The 18804-nt window shown below is 40.1% G+C and overlaps 1 protein-coding gene across 1 annotated transcript; it reads right to left on the bottom strand.

The window, feature by feature from the left end:
- Positions 1 to 3699: 3699 nt before the first annotated feature.
- Positions 3700 to 17147, bottom strand: LOC124130897 (retina and anterior neural fold homeobox protein 2-like). The gene is made up of 5 exons (XM_046493954.2): positions 16998 to 17147; positions 8734 to 8854; positions 8146 to 8269; positions 6243 to 6315; positions 3700 to 5316 (listed from the first exon to the last, which is right to left on the bottom strand). Exons 1-5 carry the CDS (start codon positions 17047 to 17049, stop codon positions 5036 to 5038), a joined length of 651 nt encoding a protein of 216 aa, XP_046349910.2. The 5' UTR covers positions 17050 to 17147; the 3' UTR covers positions 3700 to 5035.
- Between the last annotated feature and the right edge of the window lie 1657 nt (positions 17148 to 18804).

Genomic DNA, 18804 nt, shown 5'->3' with positions numbered 1-18804 from the left:
CTGAATGGTGTGCCTTAAGGTTACACCAGTAACCGCAGGAATTTTCAATGCATGTTTGATTATCCATGAAATCATATACAATAACTTCTCCCCCTGGTGTAGATCGTGCCATTCGTGTCAGTTCGTATCATTCCGAGACAATCAGATTTCTGAACAGGCCGCGAGGATCGTGATCACTCGCCTTCTCTTTGGTTAGATCGAAAGACGAGTGGCGGTTACGGAAAGGGTCGAAGAGTGACGATTGAAACGAGTCTTGATTGCAGTGAAACCTTGGACGAAATCTTCGTAATCTTCACTGTAAGTGACTCCGGAGTATTTGGTTAACCAAGCAAATTTGGGCCGTTTATTTGTCCATATATCACAACAGGCCACGCCCACTAACAGAATACTGTTTCCTACAGTAAACTGCGGTTATAACGATCACGCTTATAATGAACTTACGTTTTTGGTCCCGACTATTTGCAGTAGCTATGCTGTATATATGCTTATAACGAACTACGGTTATAACGATCTAAAATTAGTAGTCCCTTTGAGTTCGTTATAACCGTACTTTACTGTAATTGAAAAAAGACAAAGCGGGGTTTCTTTTGCATTATTGCGCTGAGAGAATAAGTATGGTTTTACGCCGCTTTTAGCAATATTCAAGCATTATCACGGCGGGGGACACCAGAAATGGGCTTCACACGTTGTACCATGTCGGGAATCGAACCCGGGTCTTCGGCGTGACAAGCGAACGCTTTTACCACCAGGCTACCCCATATCCTTTTGTTGCGCAGAACGATGTCACGGATTCGAATTGTTGTTTTGCATATGAAGTTGTCATTGTTGAAGTATTTATTGATAAGAATTGACTTCAATATGTGTTTAACGTTAATGCCATAAAAGCCAAAAATATTGAAGTCAATTCTTAAACAGAATTCTTAAGACATGTAGGATTGAGACGAGAGTGTGTTGTGTGCATTTTAACACAATCCCATAACAAGGGACGGCAATAAATGATCAATATCAATACAATATATCTATAATTACTTGTACATAGATGAAGCTGTGAACTGTGTTACACAAGACTGATAAGAATGATGTGCTTAGATGTAGTATTTGTGTCTCTGTAGACACCAATGGAGAAGGTTGATTATGAAATAAACTATCTGTTTGTAAAGATGTTGTCTTTCACAAATTGTGATTTGTTTATTATATGCATATGAATACAATAACTGTATCGTCAATTATGTCACCAAAGGCATCTATTTTTAGTCTTCACAATAAAACTTCTTGAATACGGACCACTGAGCAATGAGACCCGTCTTGTACTGATCTATGCTACCAATGTCAGGCGACAAAGATCTCTGCCGGAAGCGACAATTTTACCATATGAAATTGATTTCGTCAATCCAACGATAATAATCACAATGTCACAAAGCGACATTAGGAATAATGATGAATCTAATCACACCGAATGACCATTAATGTCTAGGAAATTGGAACACGCAAGTACGCACGCACGCACGCACACACAATGACACTTCCCCTCGTGGGCTGTGACTACTCGTGTCCTCTCGGAAAAAAACCAGAAGGTGAGTGGCGACGACACTCCCCTGATCCGCGTGTTTGCTGTCCAAACGGAGGTATCAGGTAAATCTTCTGAACACACGTTCTCTATTTATTTTATTTTTGTGATTTTGTACACCGATTCAAATGACCTGTAACCCCTAGTAACCTTGATCCTTCATATCAACAGGAAGTGAGTCGGAATATAACAAGCTGGAGACCCATATGCTTAGGGCAATGTCCACCGACTTTCTCAAAAGAAGTATTATCTTATTCCTTACAACTGCTTTAAGTAACATCTGTCCACTCATTTTACATTTGGGGGCGGTCGGGTAGCCTAGTGGTTAAAGCGTTCGCTCGTCACGCCGAAGACCCGGGTTCGATTCCCGACTTGGGTACAATGTGTGAAGCCCATTTCTGGTGACCCCCGCCCTGATATTGCTGGAATATTCCTTAAAGCGGCGTAAAACCATCCTCACTCACTCACTCACTCATTTTACATTTGAATACTCTATTACGTACCACCGTTCAAACTGAACTGTACTGAACTTTAGTATTTGAACTTTTTTCAATGCCCGCAAAGATAACAAAATTTGCAAAACTTTTTCCAGTAGGCACAAGTGGATCCTAGATGTATTAATGTTTCCTATAGAGATCTTAATTACATTTTTGAGTGCAACTATCGGGTGATTTCAACGATTGATATTATGCCCCCATTTCACTACGACCACGAATATCTCGAATCACCCGAACAGGAAATTTTTCATGTTCGTAAATAAATCTCAATCATTTCTTGAAGTTCTTAAATGACTCTTATTTGATTCCCAAACATTCGTACAGTTGGCATGAGTTCGTCGAATCGTCGAAAAAGTTTGTTTGTCAAAAACTTTCGTTGAAGGGTCCCCGAATTGCAATTTCGTGGCTGTATCGTAATCCATTTGTAATGAATTCTTATGTTCCCTAACAGCTTCGTAATCGATTCTTTTGCATTCTTAGCGATTCGTGGCTCCCAAAATGTCTTGTCCTCAACCCGAAAACATCCCGAAACAGCCACGAATGTCCCGAGTCAACTACGTATCATGTAAGAATTAAGTAAGAACAACAATAATGGTGGAAATGAATGGTTGGCCAGCGACCGGGGGCTTTTTAGCCTTGCTGGACCCAAGAACATGCCGAAGTGTCAGGAGAAGTACCGATTTTCGCAAACTATTCGTAAATATGTCGTATTAGTCGTTTCTTATTCGTTGCGATCGTCCTGCATTCGTACATGCATGCGGCATATTCGTAACTTAGTCGTAGGTGATTCTTACAATTCGTGCATGGCCCGTACATGAATCTTGTAATTCGTACATGTTTCTTAACCCATTCCTGGCATTCTTCATATTGTTCAACCCGATTAGCCACGAGTTTTCGTAACTCCGTCGTACGTTTGTCGTAACTGCTTCGTACCTCCTACCGATTCTCCACGTAAGTTTACATTATTTGCCGAATCATCACGAATTTCGAAACTTGCCGATTCGGGGTGATTCGGGACAGTGAAAGGGGGGCATTAGATATACTGAACGAAAAACTAAGAGATCGTGAATATTTTAGGGGATATAGTGAAGACTGAGCTTCCAATTTCATAAATATATCCCCAAATATCTATGATCCCTTATGTCTTTGTTCAGTGTACTTAATTGCTTTACGGACCGCCTCCGCGGTCTAGTGGTAGAGGGTCAGCCCGGAGAGCGGAAGGTCCGGGGTTCGATCCCCGGCCGCGTCATACCAAAAGACGTTAAAAGATGGTACTTGTTGTTACCCTGTCTGGCGCTCGGCATTAAAGGGCTAAAACAAGGACTGGTCGGCTCGGTGTCAGTATACTGTGTCTGAGTGGGGTATTCATGTTAAACTGCGGCATGGTATCTCAGTGTGCTAGCACTATAAATCGGCATCTGTCCGGACTAGTACGAGCAGCCACAAACACACGCGCATGCACGTCGCTATATAAGTGCAATAATCTTGGACGCGACGTTAAACCCCATTTCACCTCACCTTATTACTTTACGACATGAACAACGGGCATTGATAAAATCTTTTTGTGTTCCATTGTCGCCCTTAAAACTACCGCTACATACATCTGTACTAGCAAACAACATTCAACACCCAGGGTGGGTTGTATATACAATCTTTATTACACAATCACTAAGACACTTTAGGGTTTGGCAATACTGGAGATTTGGCACGATTGAATCCACTGATCACAGGCACACACACGTACAAGTGGTAGTTCATTACACAGACATACATGGAATACTGAACATACAAGACACTGACAAGACAGTGTGTATTCCCCGTGGGTGGGGCTGGGTGGGGGTATGTGTCGGGGGTCGGGTTGGGTGGTGCATGTGTCGGGAGTGGGGTTGAGTGGTCGTGTGTGAGTACTGTTTCAGTACAGGATACAGAGTGAGTGAGTGAGTGAGTGTGATAATTTTAGTTACATTGCGGTGCGTAAGCTAAATGTGGTAGGAAAGACTGACATATTGCAGGTCTGAGAACCATTGAGCACTGATATGGCCCTGACAAACCTGGAAATATACTCAGCACAAATCTTGGATTCGAACCCACGAGTTCTGGCGCTCCCAAGGGAGTGGGCCCAACTGTTCACAGAAAACTGCGGCGACTTTGCCAGCATCTCTTTTATTAAATGTTGGAGAAAGTTTTACGCATGTCGTAAATGTTTACCGACTGAGAAAGGATAAGTTAAACAACCACCTACAAATACACTGATAAGTAAAAAAACATAATGGTGCTTCTGACTGTTAAAAAAGGAAATTGTGAGCCACAAAAATACATTTTTTTAAAGAAATATAGGCTCATAGTTTAAATAAAAGAAATGTCTGGTTTAGCAGATGTAGCTGAACAAGTTAGTCCGAAAAAAATTTCTCTCTCTCTCTCTCTTTCTCTCTCTCCTAGCTATATGACGGTGGTCTGTAAAACAGGCAATTGGGATACGATGACATGCATCAACCAAGTCAACCAGCCTGACCACCCGATCCCGTTAGTCGCCTCTTACGACAAGCATGAGTTGCTGAAGACCTACTCTAACACGGATCTTCACGGGGAACGTATATATATATGACTTGACTGGATATTTGCATTTGAAAAGCGTCTAGGGAGTGCGGTGTCATATATTAATCTTCGTACTGGTGTGTGTTTGTGTAGCAACAATACAATCAGTGTATTTACAGCGTATGTACAATTCATACAAATAAGGCACGTTGAAGGCACAGGCGGCGATGCACAGCTGTTACAATGTTGCGTCAATGAACAACAATTGAACACTAAACATTCCTATCAAAAACATATTTACAAATTTACAAAATGTACACAATATGCAAATAGTGTACGAAGTCCTAGGACGACGTTCATACCCAAGGCATTTTATATTAATATTCCACTGTCCCATTGCTAAATAACTTATTGTACATTTACAAGATAAGCACGTCTACGTGACGTACGCGAGGGGATTCCGACCTTCTGGCCTCGTTCTGGGCAGTTTGAGACCACCGCGAAGGTCGGTCATGTGACAGGGACCACGTGATTCCGGTAAAGCGCACCCTGGTGGCGGTGACCATGAGCAGGACGGGGACCCCGGCATCCAGCCTGCATACCAGATGTACCCCCCGGGGAGCGTCCAGGGACTCCAGGGGGAGGCAGACGGGGGCTGGTCTCTCAGGGGTGGGATGTCGGACACTGGGACTGGCATCGATTTTCTTTCTTCAGGGCCTGAAATGGCAAAGGTTGAAATATAATGGTTCCATTTGTCAAGATTCGATGCATGGATAAACATGGTGGGAGATGGTCATGAGGTGACGTTAAGGAACGTTGGTCGCAAAAAGTCCTTGGACGGGTGACCGTGTTCAGCACCTCAGTCAAGTGATTTTATTCGAAATATGCCTCTGATAACCCAGCAGTAAGTGGGTACCCGGTAGTATGGTAATGTGACTGTTAACCTTCGAGAGTCAGCTAGGGTTTTATATTCCCCAATCGAGTGCACGCTGATCTACTGACCGGTTTTAATAATAATAATAATAATAATAATAATAATAATAATAACAACAATAAGAGGAACTATTTGACTCAACCCAAGCAAGCCGGGTTGCATGACATTCTACAATACCTAGAGTTTGGAGATGACCTTCAACATCATCTCTGAGGGGAGGTGTGACTGTTCAATGTACTATGCATAATTTAAGCGTCTTGAAAATCGAGTCGATGACTGGTATACCAGTGGTTGATAGTATGAGCGACGATGTTGGTCACAGGATGAACCAGGTCAAACATTGTGACCACCGGATCCTAAAGGCATGGGATGCTGGGTGATATTGCACCCTTGATTCCCCACGGGGATTATGGTCACCTCACTGGCACTCTCATATATAACATCTTCCTTCACACTGAGACTCGTGAAGATCCGGTTTAGAATTGGTCTTCAGCAACCCATGCTTGTCTTAAGAAGCGACTAAACGGGATCGGGTGGTCAGGCTCGCTGTCTTTGTTGATGCATGTCATCGTATCTCCATTGCGTAGATCGACGCTCATGATGTCCATCCCTGGATTGTCTGGTCCGGACTCGATTATTTACAGACCGCCGTCATACCACTGGATGTGCACATGATACCTCATTTTGCTACGCTTCATATAAGATTTACCTTCACACGGGGACACGCTGACTTTCGGTGCCACCCCTTTCCTCCATTTTGCCCGTCTGTTCTGGAACCACACCTGCAAAATAACCACAAATATAGTCTTCTTGTTTGTATTCCCTTCTTGGAACGTTTAAAAATTAAATTACATTAAAATATAGTCTACAACAAATGATATGTTTTTTTAGTGCGCCAGTTTTAAGTTTACGGCTATTTGGCCACAAAGATTAAAGTCGGTTGTCCGAAACCTTTTTTTATATTCTTCATAATTCGTTGTTTCGAACTTTGTAAGATAAATCTTCCAAAAGTTCTTATTACAGTATTTGAAATAATTTATATTGAAAGCGACACATAACGTTTGGCCTTATTGTAGGTAGTGTGTAAGTGTGTGCAGTGTATTATGGCAAAGACAGCGAAAAGTGGATTTATCTACACATATGTGTTGCGAGTCGATCATTCACATTCCTCCAAATTGATACAAAGAATACATGTGAACGTGTATTATCGTGATAATGATGTACTCGAAACCAAAGCCGCCGTTATAACGTCGGTAGCGTACTGTCGCGAGTTACCGTTCTCACTAATAGGACCCGTGAAGATCCGGGGTAGAATAGGTCTTCAGCAACCCATGCTTGCCGTAAAGGTGACTATGCTTGTCGTAAAAGGCGACTAACGGGATCGGGTAGTCAGGCTCGCTGACTTGGTTGATGCATGTCATCGTATCCCAATTGTGTAGATCGATCCTCATGATGTCAATCACTGGATTTTCTGGTCCAGACTCGATTATTTACAGACCGCCGTCATATAGCTGGAATATTGCTGAGTGCGGCGTTAAACAACAAGTAAAACAATCAAACCTATTTTACTATGAAAGGGATTGTGTTCGATTTCAAAACCCTGGATGATCCTGTTGAACCCGCGTTGACCCAAGTTATGACCCACGTTAACCTTGATTGACCAATGTAAGCACGCGTGAACTCATTTACGTCCTTCTTCGGTTGCTCTAAGTTGCCCATACCTTCTGAACCCTTGGGGTGTGGGACTCTGGTCAGAAGCCTCCATGTGACGTTATTGTTAAAGATAATTAGTTTTATTTATTGATTCAATCATGAATAAAACCATAATAATGAATATAATTCACTTGGTATTGAGAGTATATATTTATTCTGATGTGCGTCAGGGCTATTTAACTTCTGATTGTTGATATAAATGTTTTGGAATGAACAATGCAACTTTGGCGGTGATATTGCATCTCTCTTTGTCCCACGCGTTATTGAACTTTTTTGTCGTTTTACTAACATTAAATAGAAAAGATGCAATGGAACATTTGTCGAGTAGTGAAACACTTGTTAACCTCTCATAGGTGTGTGTTGTAGCAAAACATATGGCTGTTGCGTTTCTTCTTCTCCAGCCATCTATGTTGTATTTTGCCGGTAACGTTGTATTTTATGCGTTTTATTTATGTTTAATTAACACTGGATAACTAGGGGCGGTCGGGTACCGGTTTCTCAAGAATATTAGGGGCGGTCGGGTAGCCTAGTGGTTAAAGCGTTCGCTCGTCACGCCGAAGACCCGGGTTCGATTCCCGACATGGCTACAATGTGTGAAGCCCATTACTGGTGTCCCCCGCCGTGATATTGCGGGAATACTGCTACAAGCGGCGTAAAACCATACTCACTCACTCTCTCACTGGTTAACCCTGGTTGAATCTTGTCAACCCTGATTGCAAGAAATGTGGTCACCTCGGTTGCCTCAGGTCACTCAAAATTTAATAATCGGACGTACGTTGTGATGAATATTGTGACGCCAATACTTGTTTTGTTTACATTAAAAGGCAGGTGCAATACCCTGGATAATTAAAGGGGTCTTGCTTCCGGTAGGGACAGGAAAGATCGACAGATAAATTTACCTGTACGCGAGTCTCGTGAAGCCCCAGTCTCTGCGCGAGCTCCTCCCGCGTCACAACATCCGGGTAAGGAGCTCTGCGGAACGCCTTCTCCATCTCCTCCAGCTGATACGGCGTGAAAGTTGTCCTGGAGAAGAACACAGAGTGAGTGAGTGAGTGAGTTGGGTTTAAAGCCACTTTGAAAAATAATTCTGATTACGGCGTGTCAGCTTAAATGAGGAAGGAAAGATCAACGTGGCGCAGTTCGCGATCGGGTGAAAAAACACACAACACGGAAATGGTATGACGCTCTTGAGATAATAATCGGGGCGAAGCTGGAATCCGAGCTCGCAACAAGTGCATCCTGGTGTAACAAAGAGACGCAACTCGCTGTGCGCCAAAAACCACTTGATCAGAATACGTTTCTTGGAAATGGTTGTTGGTTGGTTTGTTGTTTAACGCCGCACTCAGCAATATTCCAGCTATATGACGGCGGTTTCTTGGAAATGAATAATGATTGCAAATATATCAATATTAAAGCATTTCACTTCGAGAGCTGGCGGTAATAATAATAATAAGAAGAAGAAGAAGAAGAAGAATGTAAAACCGTACCTGTGACGAGGCTTTTTGGGTGTCTGATTATGATTTTTATCGTTGCTGTTTTCCTCTGTGTCTTGTCTGACGTCATCACCCGAATCCTCCCATGTCCGCATGACAAGAAAACTCTTTCCCCCTGAAACATCAAACACACATCAGGACACATCAACACACGCGTGAAGGACAGGTGGGCCACAGGTTATTATACATGTTATACCTACTATTCCGGGACACTCTCCATATTTGTTGAAAAAACACTTCAAAGAATTGTGCGAAGAGTCGATTCATCCTAAGTTTAAGCCAAAACCAGAACAGCCAGATCCAAAGAAAATCTCGCCATTAAAAACAGACCAACGTCAAGGGATCTTTCACACTTTCAAGCCACCAAACATTGTGTTGACAGGACCCGGTTACGTATAGTAGTCCATGAATAACAGCGACTAACGAAGCATTGTCCATTGTACGATTCCATTGTACGATTCCGACTAAACAATAAACATGTTTATGATTCACTATCAAACAGTGAAGACACCCGGTGTCCGCGAATACAAATTTCGATTATTTTAATAATTATAATTTGGAGCATGTTAGAGTGCATGAGATGTATTCGCAGGGGCACCAGAAGGTGATGATGATGATGATTATTATTATTATTTACCATTAAAGTTAAATATTTAAGACAAGGGGCAGCAGGAGGTGACTTCGATTATTATTATTATTATTATTATTATTATTATTATTAACCGTTAAAGTCAAATATATAAGACGAGGTAAATGTAGTGGAAATTGTGAATTCTGAGAATAATGATAATTATCTGTCTCCTCGAGGGGCGCATTATTACAGGACGTAAATAAAAAAATAATGAATAAATAACTAGCTGCGCGAACTATTCCTAAATGCCTCCCTACAATTATATGTCCTCTAGGTATTAACATTAGCAGTCATAAACGTCTATCTTTATGATAGGACTCGTACCACCTCTTACAGCCAATTCGCATAACCCGTGGTATGTGGCACAGCTAATTTTAGAGAAAATTGCGCAAGTTAGGATCATTAAAATTCATTTTCAACAAACAGAGATATATTTATTATTCAAATACCCCAATCATAAATAATTTCACGATTCGTATTTAGATCTCATTGTATTCGCCGATGAGTCATCGTGCATGCTTATTGTCTATTAGATAATAAATGTCAATTTCATTTCATGATTGAAGGGTTTGAAATTGACAAGAACGAAGCACCAAGCACATGGGTCATTCACACGTTTTTAAAGCAGCAAATCACTGCCATTTTCAGGGTTAATTGTTCAATGTTTGCATTTTTTTCATAAGTTTGAAAAGATTATCCCTTGACATTCAAAGAGCTTCGGGGACTGTGATTAACATTTTCATTATATCATTCCGCAGACGGAGCGATGAGCTGAAATTATCTTGGTTAAGTTGAAATTGAAATGTCAGCGAAAGTATAGTGCATAAACAGTGTCATTATTGAATGATGAATAGGGTGATAATTGCAAATTACGGAAAGGCATTCGTGACTGGACGGTATATGAATTTAAATGAGAGACAGCGAGATATGGAACTGATATCAGCTACATATGTTCGGTACGGAGCCATTCTTAAGTGTACTTTTAAACAATGAGGGTAAAATTGTTATGTACTAAAAGTATTTTATAAAAACATATTTTGGTGGATTTCGTGCACGTGGTCATGGGTGAAATAGAGTCAAACCACAGCTCACGAAATAAACGAGTTCATATTTCAAAAGATAATTACGTGTATATTTCTGCGGTATATTAGTTTTGTTACTTCTCTTCTGTTATTTTTTGTGAAGTAGTTTAAACAAAAACAGTCTATGTGTGTGTTACTCAGTGAATGAGGTGAGGTGAAATGGGGTTTAACGTCCCGATCAAGATTTTTTGCACTTTTTTGAGACGTGCATGTACGTGTATGTGTGTGTGGCTGCTTGTACTAGTCCGGACTAATGCCGATTTTATAGTGCTTGCCCACTGAGATACCATGGCCCAGTTTAACATGAATACCCCACTCAGACACAGTGTACTGACTCCGAGCCGACCAGTCCTTGCTTTAACCCCTTAATGCCGAGCGCCATGTTGGGTAACAACAAGTACCATCTTTTAACGTCTTTTGGTATGACGCGGCCGCTCTCCCACTAGACCACGGAGGCGGTATCACTGAATGAAGGCCCCAGGCGTATAATTATTGTATGTAACTAAAACACATCTAAATCTATAAATCTAGCTTTGTTTGCTTGTTTGTTTGTTTGATTAACGCCGCACTCAGCAATATCCCAGCTATATGACTTTATGTAAATAATCGACCAGACATTCCAGTGATTGACATCATGAGCATCGATCCACGCAATTGGGAAACGATGACATACATCAACCAAGTCAGCAAGCCTGACCACCCGATCCCGTTAGTCGCCTCTTACGACAAGCATAGTCGCCTTTTACGGCAAGAATAGGGTTGCTGAAGATCTATTCTACACCGGATCTTCACGGGTCCTATAAATCTAGCATACTGCAATACAGAATAAGTTGATTAGTGGCAGTCCACTCGTAATACAATCGCATGAGCCATATTTGCCATTTTCGGAGAATCGGTTGTATTTTTTATACCATTTCTATTTGATGGAGTTGAAGACTGAAAACGTGTAACATCTGTGCTTGTTACAGTTTCAACGCTTGCAATAAATAGGCATGTGAAATACTAATTGTCAGTTAGTTTAAATCGACAATACCTTATATGACATTTTCAAAAAATCAAAAATATTTTTTGTTACTAATCAATCTGCAATCGCTGCATTTGGCAATACTCCAGCTATATGTAAAGAAACGAGTCTGGACCAGACAATCCTGTGATTGACATCATGAGCGTCGATCGATCTATGCAATTTGGATACGATGACATGCATGACTACCCGATCCCGTGGGTTGCTGAAGACCAATTCTTACCGGCATCTTCGCGAATTCGACATTCGTTTCCCCGAGTAATATGCGGTCACCGGTTTTGTACAAGTATTTTCCTTTCTGCAACTGAACGACTTTTTTCTAACGGAGTCGGTATATTTTCACTTTTTGACACTTCACTGCATTTGACCCTTTTTACCAAGGATAACTTTCCAAAATGCGGTAAAACTTTTAGAATTTAGACAAATAATGATCGTTGCGTTTGGGTGAAATACTCTGCGAACCTTACGCTTGAACGTAAGACCGTTTAACGGTGCATCAAAATGAAACAAAAATCTCACTTTAGATGATAATTGTCCACGGCGATTAAGTTTAATTAAGATAATATACTTTAAGTCCGTATGTAACCGTGATGCGTATGTTAGAATTATCTCGGTACAATACAGGTAGGTAGTTTATTCCTATAATCAATTTCAAGAGGGAGTCTATATGCGGACTCTATAAACTGTTATTTTATACATGTATCACATTTGCTAGTCATGGATCTGATTGAGATCGTTGCGTTATTCTTTATTCCTATCAGATATTTTTAATGTACATATCTTGTTGGAATTGCATTTGAGAAGAAAATCATTGCATGCTCCGGAAATAAGTTAAGTTTAAAGAATTTTCTTTTTTGGCCAAGATAATGTAATCTATTACACCATTCACACACAGACAGGTTATTAGAACAAGTTAATTTCTTAAGTTTTGTGACATACACGTGCACCTTTTCAATTTCAATGTTTAAAGCCGTTCATTTCAGTGTAAAATATTATGATTAGAAGTGTTGTTTCTTTTACTCGAACCTGATTTGGTAGAATGGCAAGCTTTTAGACCTGATAAACCCTTCGCCCTAAACTTGAGGAATAAAGATTTTGAACGGCACAACCTGTGAACTCAACGCGAGTCAATTGCATTTTTGTGACCAACGCCTCAAAATTAGGCTTATTTTCAAAAGATGAAACTATTTAATAAACAATATCATGCGTTAAAGATTATATATCCTTCCCCGTCCCATTGTGCCCTTGTTTCAACATACAATTACGAGAGCAGAACACGACGTACCCGCATGTTATTAAGAACCCTTGCCTATTGCACAGCCGTGTCACATGTCAAGTGAACTTCATTAGTAGAGCGCTTGACTCACGCGGCGCACGTGATTGTCGTGCGTGTTTACCCTAGCCTGTTGGACGGGCAGCTGTCCGGCTTTGTCCGCAGGGCAGGTGATAGGGGCGGGGCAAGGGCTTAAAAGGGGCGTGGCTAAAGGTCTAAATGTCATCTAAACGTGGCCACAATCTTTGTCCTTTTGACAGCTTTGTCGTTCCTACTTATTAGAGCAATAAAACATCGTAATTGGCAATGCTCAGCTTGAATCCTCGAGTAAGTGTTTAGTTAAGTCGCTATGCAGGTATGTAAATAATAATGGTTTATTCTCACTGTGCTGGCAGCTTGGGAGGGCGAGGGGGCGGTTATGAGACAGTGCCTTCACCCAATATAATGCAGCATTTTTAGAAGTTTAGTGTAAACCTATGCTGCAACTAGTTTATAACATAATGTGGCGGCAATGGTAACCAACACAATCACACAGATCTGGTCTCTGAAATGAATTAACATTTATTAATTAACATATATTTAAGAAAAAAAAGTTGTTACTTGAAGTCTTTATAAGGCATTGAAAGGTTGTTAAAATTATCGTAATAACTTATATTAAAAAAGAAGCCCTGAGACTCTTCATTTTCAGAAACTGCAGTAATCTAGAATTGCCCACGGTTATAGACTTGCGTGGGCGGTATTGGATATATTTGTTTGAGGGATTGTATGACAGATAACGTGACAGATTGACTTTAGTAATATGAAAGAATCGGGTGATTTTTAACTTCCTTTGAGTAGTATAACACAACTAGGTGGGAAGTAAACTATACTGAACAAAAACGTTAGGGATCATGAATATGTTTTCGAACATTTTTTTACTTAAGACTGAGCACACAATTTTATGAGCATATACCCCAATATATTTATGATCCCTAACCTTTTTTGTTCAGTATATACGAAAGACTAAATTATTATTCGTCGGCCAATTATCCGCCCTAACACGCATGGTATTAACAGGTATGATAACCACATAATAACTGTGCTGTCCTGCAAGGTCGGTGGCTTGCTACCCGTGAAGATCCGGGGTAGAACAGGTCTTCAGCAGCCCATGCTTTCCGTAAAAGACGACTATGCTTGACGTAAGAGGCGACTGACGGGATCGGGTGGTCAGACTCGCTGACTAGGTTGATACATGTCATCGTATCCCAATTACGTGGATCGATGCTCATGACATCAATCACTGGATTATCTGGTCCGGACTCGATTATTTACAGACAGCCATCATATAGCTGGAATATTGCTGAGTGCGGCATTAAACAACAAACAAACAAACGATGGCTTGCGCTGATTTCAGTACAAGTAGCCTAATGGTCAGTTTGGTACCTTTTGAGAAAATAATATACTCTCCCTAAATAACGAACATTATATTAGTTGTTCCATCTTTGGCATGATATACGTTTAATAAATATAGACAATTTATATATAATAATGGGTGCCTTGTACCACCAGAAGTGTTTGTGAAAAATATCACAATACGTATCAGTGTATTAATGTTGGTTTTACGGTGTACATTATAAACGAACACTTCCGTTTTATCCAAAAATCGCGATAACATCAATTGGAGCATTCGTGCAATAAGCCGTTCGTTGTAGTCACTTCCAGACTGTGGGCCAATTAATTCTGATTATTTATATTCTGAGGTTGAGCAAATATAGTTGACATCTTTATCTGCGGGAATGCGTTTAGATAATTGTTAATATTTAATGCAATACAATACACGTAAAACTTGTGCGACAAAAAGTCAACAATTTCTTCATTTGATATTTGCTCCCGCATACAAACAGTAATCACGTCATAATTAATCATCCGGATGGAAAATGATATTTACTCTCTAATTAATGTCTGTTTATTCAACGTAACGATCGGCGTAGATTGATTATAATGAGGAAATCTGAATATACGGGTGTTGTCGATGTTAAAATACTGAACAAAAAAGTAAGGGATCATAAATTTTGGGGGGATATTTTATTTGTAGTAAAGACTGAGCACGCAATTTCACAAAAAGTCACAGAATATTAATAACATTATGTCAATAGGTAACAATTTTCTGTACATGCACGTGTGTTTCATTATTGTCACGCTGTTGGTTGGGCGAATAACAGCAATAACGAAAAAACAGGGCATTGTTTAAATATATTATTTTAAGTTAACAAACTTTATCGAAAATCAAGATCGATGGAACAGATTGTCCTATGACACCACGCGTCATTTGTAAATATCTGTTGAAGAAATAAGGCACTGAAGCTGTTGGTAAACAGAACAGTAGTAATAATATTCAACCTCTTAGAATCAAAATGCACGTTTATCAGTACAAATCCTGTTGTGAACATACTACGTATTGGTTTGAGGAAATCTGTGCTAATCTGTGATGATGGCGGGCCCTTGAACACTGTGTTTACCGCTTTGTGTTGAGGACGACTTCAAAAGCAGTAAATGTGCTTGCGATGTCGAGGGTGTTTAGCATTGGTTTTAAAATGTGTTATTTAAATTTTGAAGTTGTTCATTGAAATTTAGACAAAAACGTTTACAGTGTTTCGTTGCCAATATCATGTAGTATTTTCTTTTAAAAGATCGACATTAAAATCGACAGTTGATATTGGAAGCCATATTCCTGTGGACACTTTGTGTGGAGAACCCGGTGTGAAGGAGAGATATGAAAGAAGGGAAATGTCCAAAATATAGGGAGGGGTGCAGAAACAGGGGACCAGGGTGATTGGGAGATGGAAGAGAGACAGACGCAGGGAGAGAGAGAGGGGAGTTGGAGGGGAGAGAGAGGAAGAGAGAGAGATGGTAGAGAGAGGATGAGAGGGAGAAAGAGGGAGAGAGAAAGGAAGAGAGTGGGTAGAGAGCGGGGGAGAGAGATAGACGCAGAGAGAGAGAGGGGAGTTGGAGGGGAGAGAGAGGAGAGAGAGGAAGAGAGAGATGGTAGAGAGAGGATGAGAGAGAGAGAGGGAGAGAGAAAGGAAGAGAGTGGGTAGAGAGAGGGGGAGAGAGATAGACGCAGAGAGAGAGAGAGGAGTTGGGGGGGAGAGAGAGAGAGAGGAGTTGGAGGGGAGAGAGAGGAAGAGAGAGAGGGGGTAGAGAGAGGATGAGAGAAAGGGAGAAAGAGGGAGAGAGACAGGAAGAGAGAGAGGGTAGAGAGAGGGGGAGAGAGATAGGGAGAGGGAGTAGGGGAGACAGACAGAGAGATAGAGTCACAGACAGACAAAGGGGCAGACTTAGACACAGACAGACACATAAACAGAGTGATTATTTCCTGCAGTAATTCATCAGAAACGTATTACCATGTTTATATAATTGACAGTTTAAGATTTAATTACGTAACTAATATGCCACGATGGTTGTTCAAGTATAGGATGCCATTAACATTTCCCTCACATTATCATTTCATGGGACGAGTGAATGTTGAGCGTTTTTTCGTTGATGACAACACAACTGAAGGTCATTACGTCTTTCCATTATTGTCAAATGATACATACAAAAAATATTGATAACTTTCTGAACTGGGTCGTTGTTATAGAAAACACAATTCTTGCAACTACAGCTGTAAGTGACTTGCATACTTTGAATCAAACTTGTGTTTACTAAAAACATATACGTAATTGACAAACGCACTCAAGTCTGGATTAATGAGGGTCAACTGTACCAATAACATACATGTATGGTCTTAGTGCACAATACAAGGACTTACAACATCTAATTTACAATTAACCTTTCTATACTGAACAGTCTGAAGATAAATATTTGTCACTTATATTCAAATTACCGAATATTCAGCACGAAGAAAAGCAATTTTTACAACGGTTAATTTATTAATAATTATGTAAAAATGAAACACTCGGCATTCGTGTCATTTGGAAAATATGCAAAAGGGATATTTATTGAACAAAGATCATTCAATGATTTAGAGATAAAAAAATGTATAATACATGTCATCATTAATTCAAATTTCTATTAATTGCTAAAATCAAATATGTTGAGAAATGTAAGAAATAATAATTTCAGTAATTGCTAATTTAATTAATTAAACGTATTAAAGATAATTATTTTCACATCCTTTTCAAATTGAGACAAAATAAAATAAAGAAATACCACCCACTACATTTAAAATTTCAATAACTTTAATCAAGCTTTTAAAAAATTACTTACTTGCGTGTGAGTCGTCGTTGGACGTTTGCGTGTCAGGTGGCGACATGTCCATTTTGAAATTAACAAGCTTCTGTGCTGCTACCAGCACTGCTAACTCCGGAGTCCCCCTGCAATAGACAACAACTAGGAAGTTCCATCAACTGTCCACCTTACCATTTATATATCACTCTAATAGCAGGGGAGAAATCATTGGCTGTAATAAACGTCTATTAGCGCAATTGAAGCCAGTCGCATGAAGAATGACAATAGATCTTAATTGGTACTAAAGTGCTCAATTACAATTTCGTCACGACGGAAGTGGGTTCTTCAATATCAGAGCGAGGCTCTCTAACTGTTTGACATGCTAGCTTAAATAAATACCGACGCCATAACAACTGAGATTCTGCAAATAAAGACAAAAATAGAATCTTGATGGTAATTACGGGAGAAATATGCGCCATGCTGGCCAGGTGACAATTGTAACACATCAGTTGCACGCGCAGATCGCGGCGTGACGTCACAAGGTCGCGCGACGGGCAGGGAAGCCGTGTCTTTGGCTCGTCTTGGAGTATTTAAAGATAGGAGTCATTTAACTGGTCAAAATGTCTCCCAACAAATTTCCCATCTGCAAATGAGTAATGATTGCAACGAACAACCTTTGACATGCTCCCCGACCCTGTACCTCGTTGATTGACAGCGGCTGAAGTGTGTGGCACATCCTATTGAAATTAGCCACTTAAACTGGACAATGATAATTTGTGTGATAACACGAAACTACAGCTGATCACAGAAGTCAAGTTCTAACTATTTGCCGCCTTATTCGTGCTGCCATTTAAGCTACCCGCATAGCAGAGTTGAGACGGACTTAATGAGAGCACATTAATTTTGATTTCAATGATCATTTACAAGCCCTTAGCCTAATAAAACACGTCGGATAAGGCACATTTGAATTCGCAATTGTTGGATTAAACAATTTATCAATCTATTTTTGTTGCGAAATTTATTTATGAAATCACACGCTGTTAGGGGTGAGACCTGTGCTTTCGTCTCTTCGTCATTACGCTCCCCTCATTACCATATTGGATGCGACCCTAAAATTAATTAACACAGGAAATTTTAATTTCTTATTTCATTTTACAAATACTTTTCGAATCCCCTTAAAAACATTGCTACATCAATGTACACTTAACATGTCAGGGTCACGATGACTAAAACATATCTTAATGTGTACGTTTCCATGTAATACGTGGCTGACTTTTTATACATGTATGAATACAATCATATAGTATCATTCTTTTCTATTTTCAAAAGATTATATCATTCGTGCTACACGTACATCAATAGGGTTTCAACGTCCAATAACACCGGGGTATTATTTAAGTTTTAAAAGAACACAAATTATATGATTTCTTTGCGCATCTTTCCTTCAGTATACAAGCCAATATGAGAACATGAAACTGTATGTAACCCCCCCCCCCCCCCCCCCGGGAACGAATCAGGTATCAACGATATTTCGATATAACGCATTTCTATTATGTCAATTTTCCCACAACTCGGTTTTCAATTCACACCGATCGAATCAGGCTTTTACGATATGTCGCGTTATTAGAATTCGAGTAAATGAAGTTTTACTCTATTTTGATCTTTTTCTCGAACGAATCAGTCTTCAATGATATGTCGAGTTTTGTGACTTCGAGTTAATTTAACACTATTTTTTTATGGGTTTTTTTTTCTAAAAAAAATTATCAGTATATGCGGTACTTGCAACAGTCCGTGCATATCGTATATTTGCTGTTTCTATTACTTTTGGTATATTTTAGTTTCCGCA

Source organism: Haliotis rufescens, unplaced genomic scaffold, assembly GCF_023055435.1.
Source record: "Haliotis rufescens isolate VD_foot unplaced genomic scaffold, xgHalRufe1.0.p SCAF_143, whole genome shotgun sequence".
Taxonomy (NCBI): domain Eukaryota; kingdom Metazoa; phylum Mollusca; class Gastropoda; order Lepetellida; family Haliotidae; genus Haliotis; species Haliotis rufescens.
This window is presented reverse-complemented; position numbering and strand designations above follow the sequence as displayed.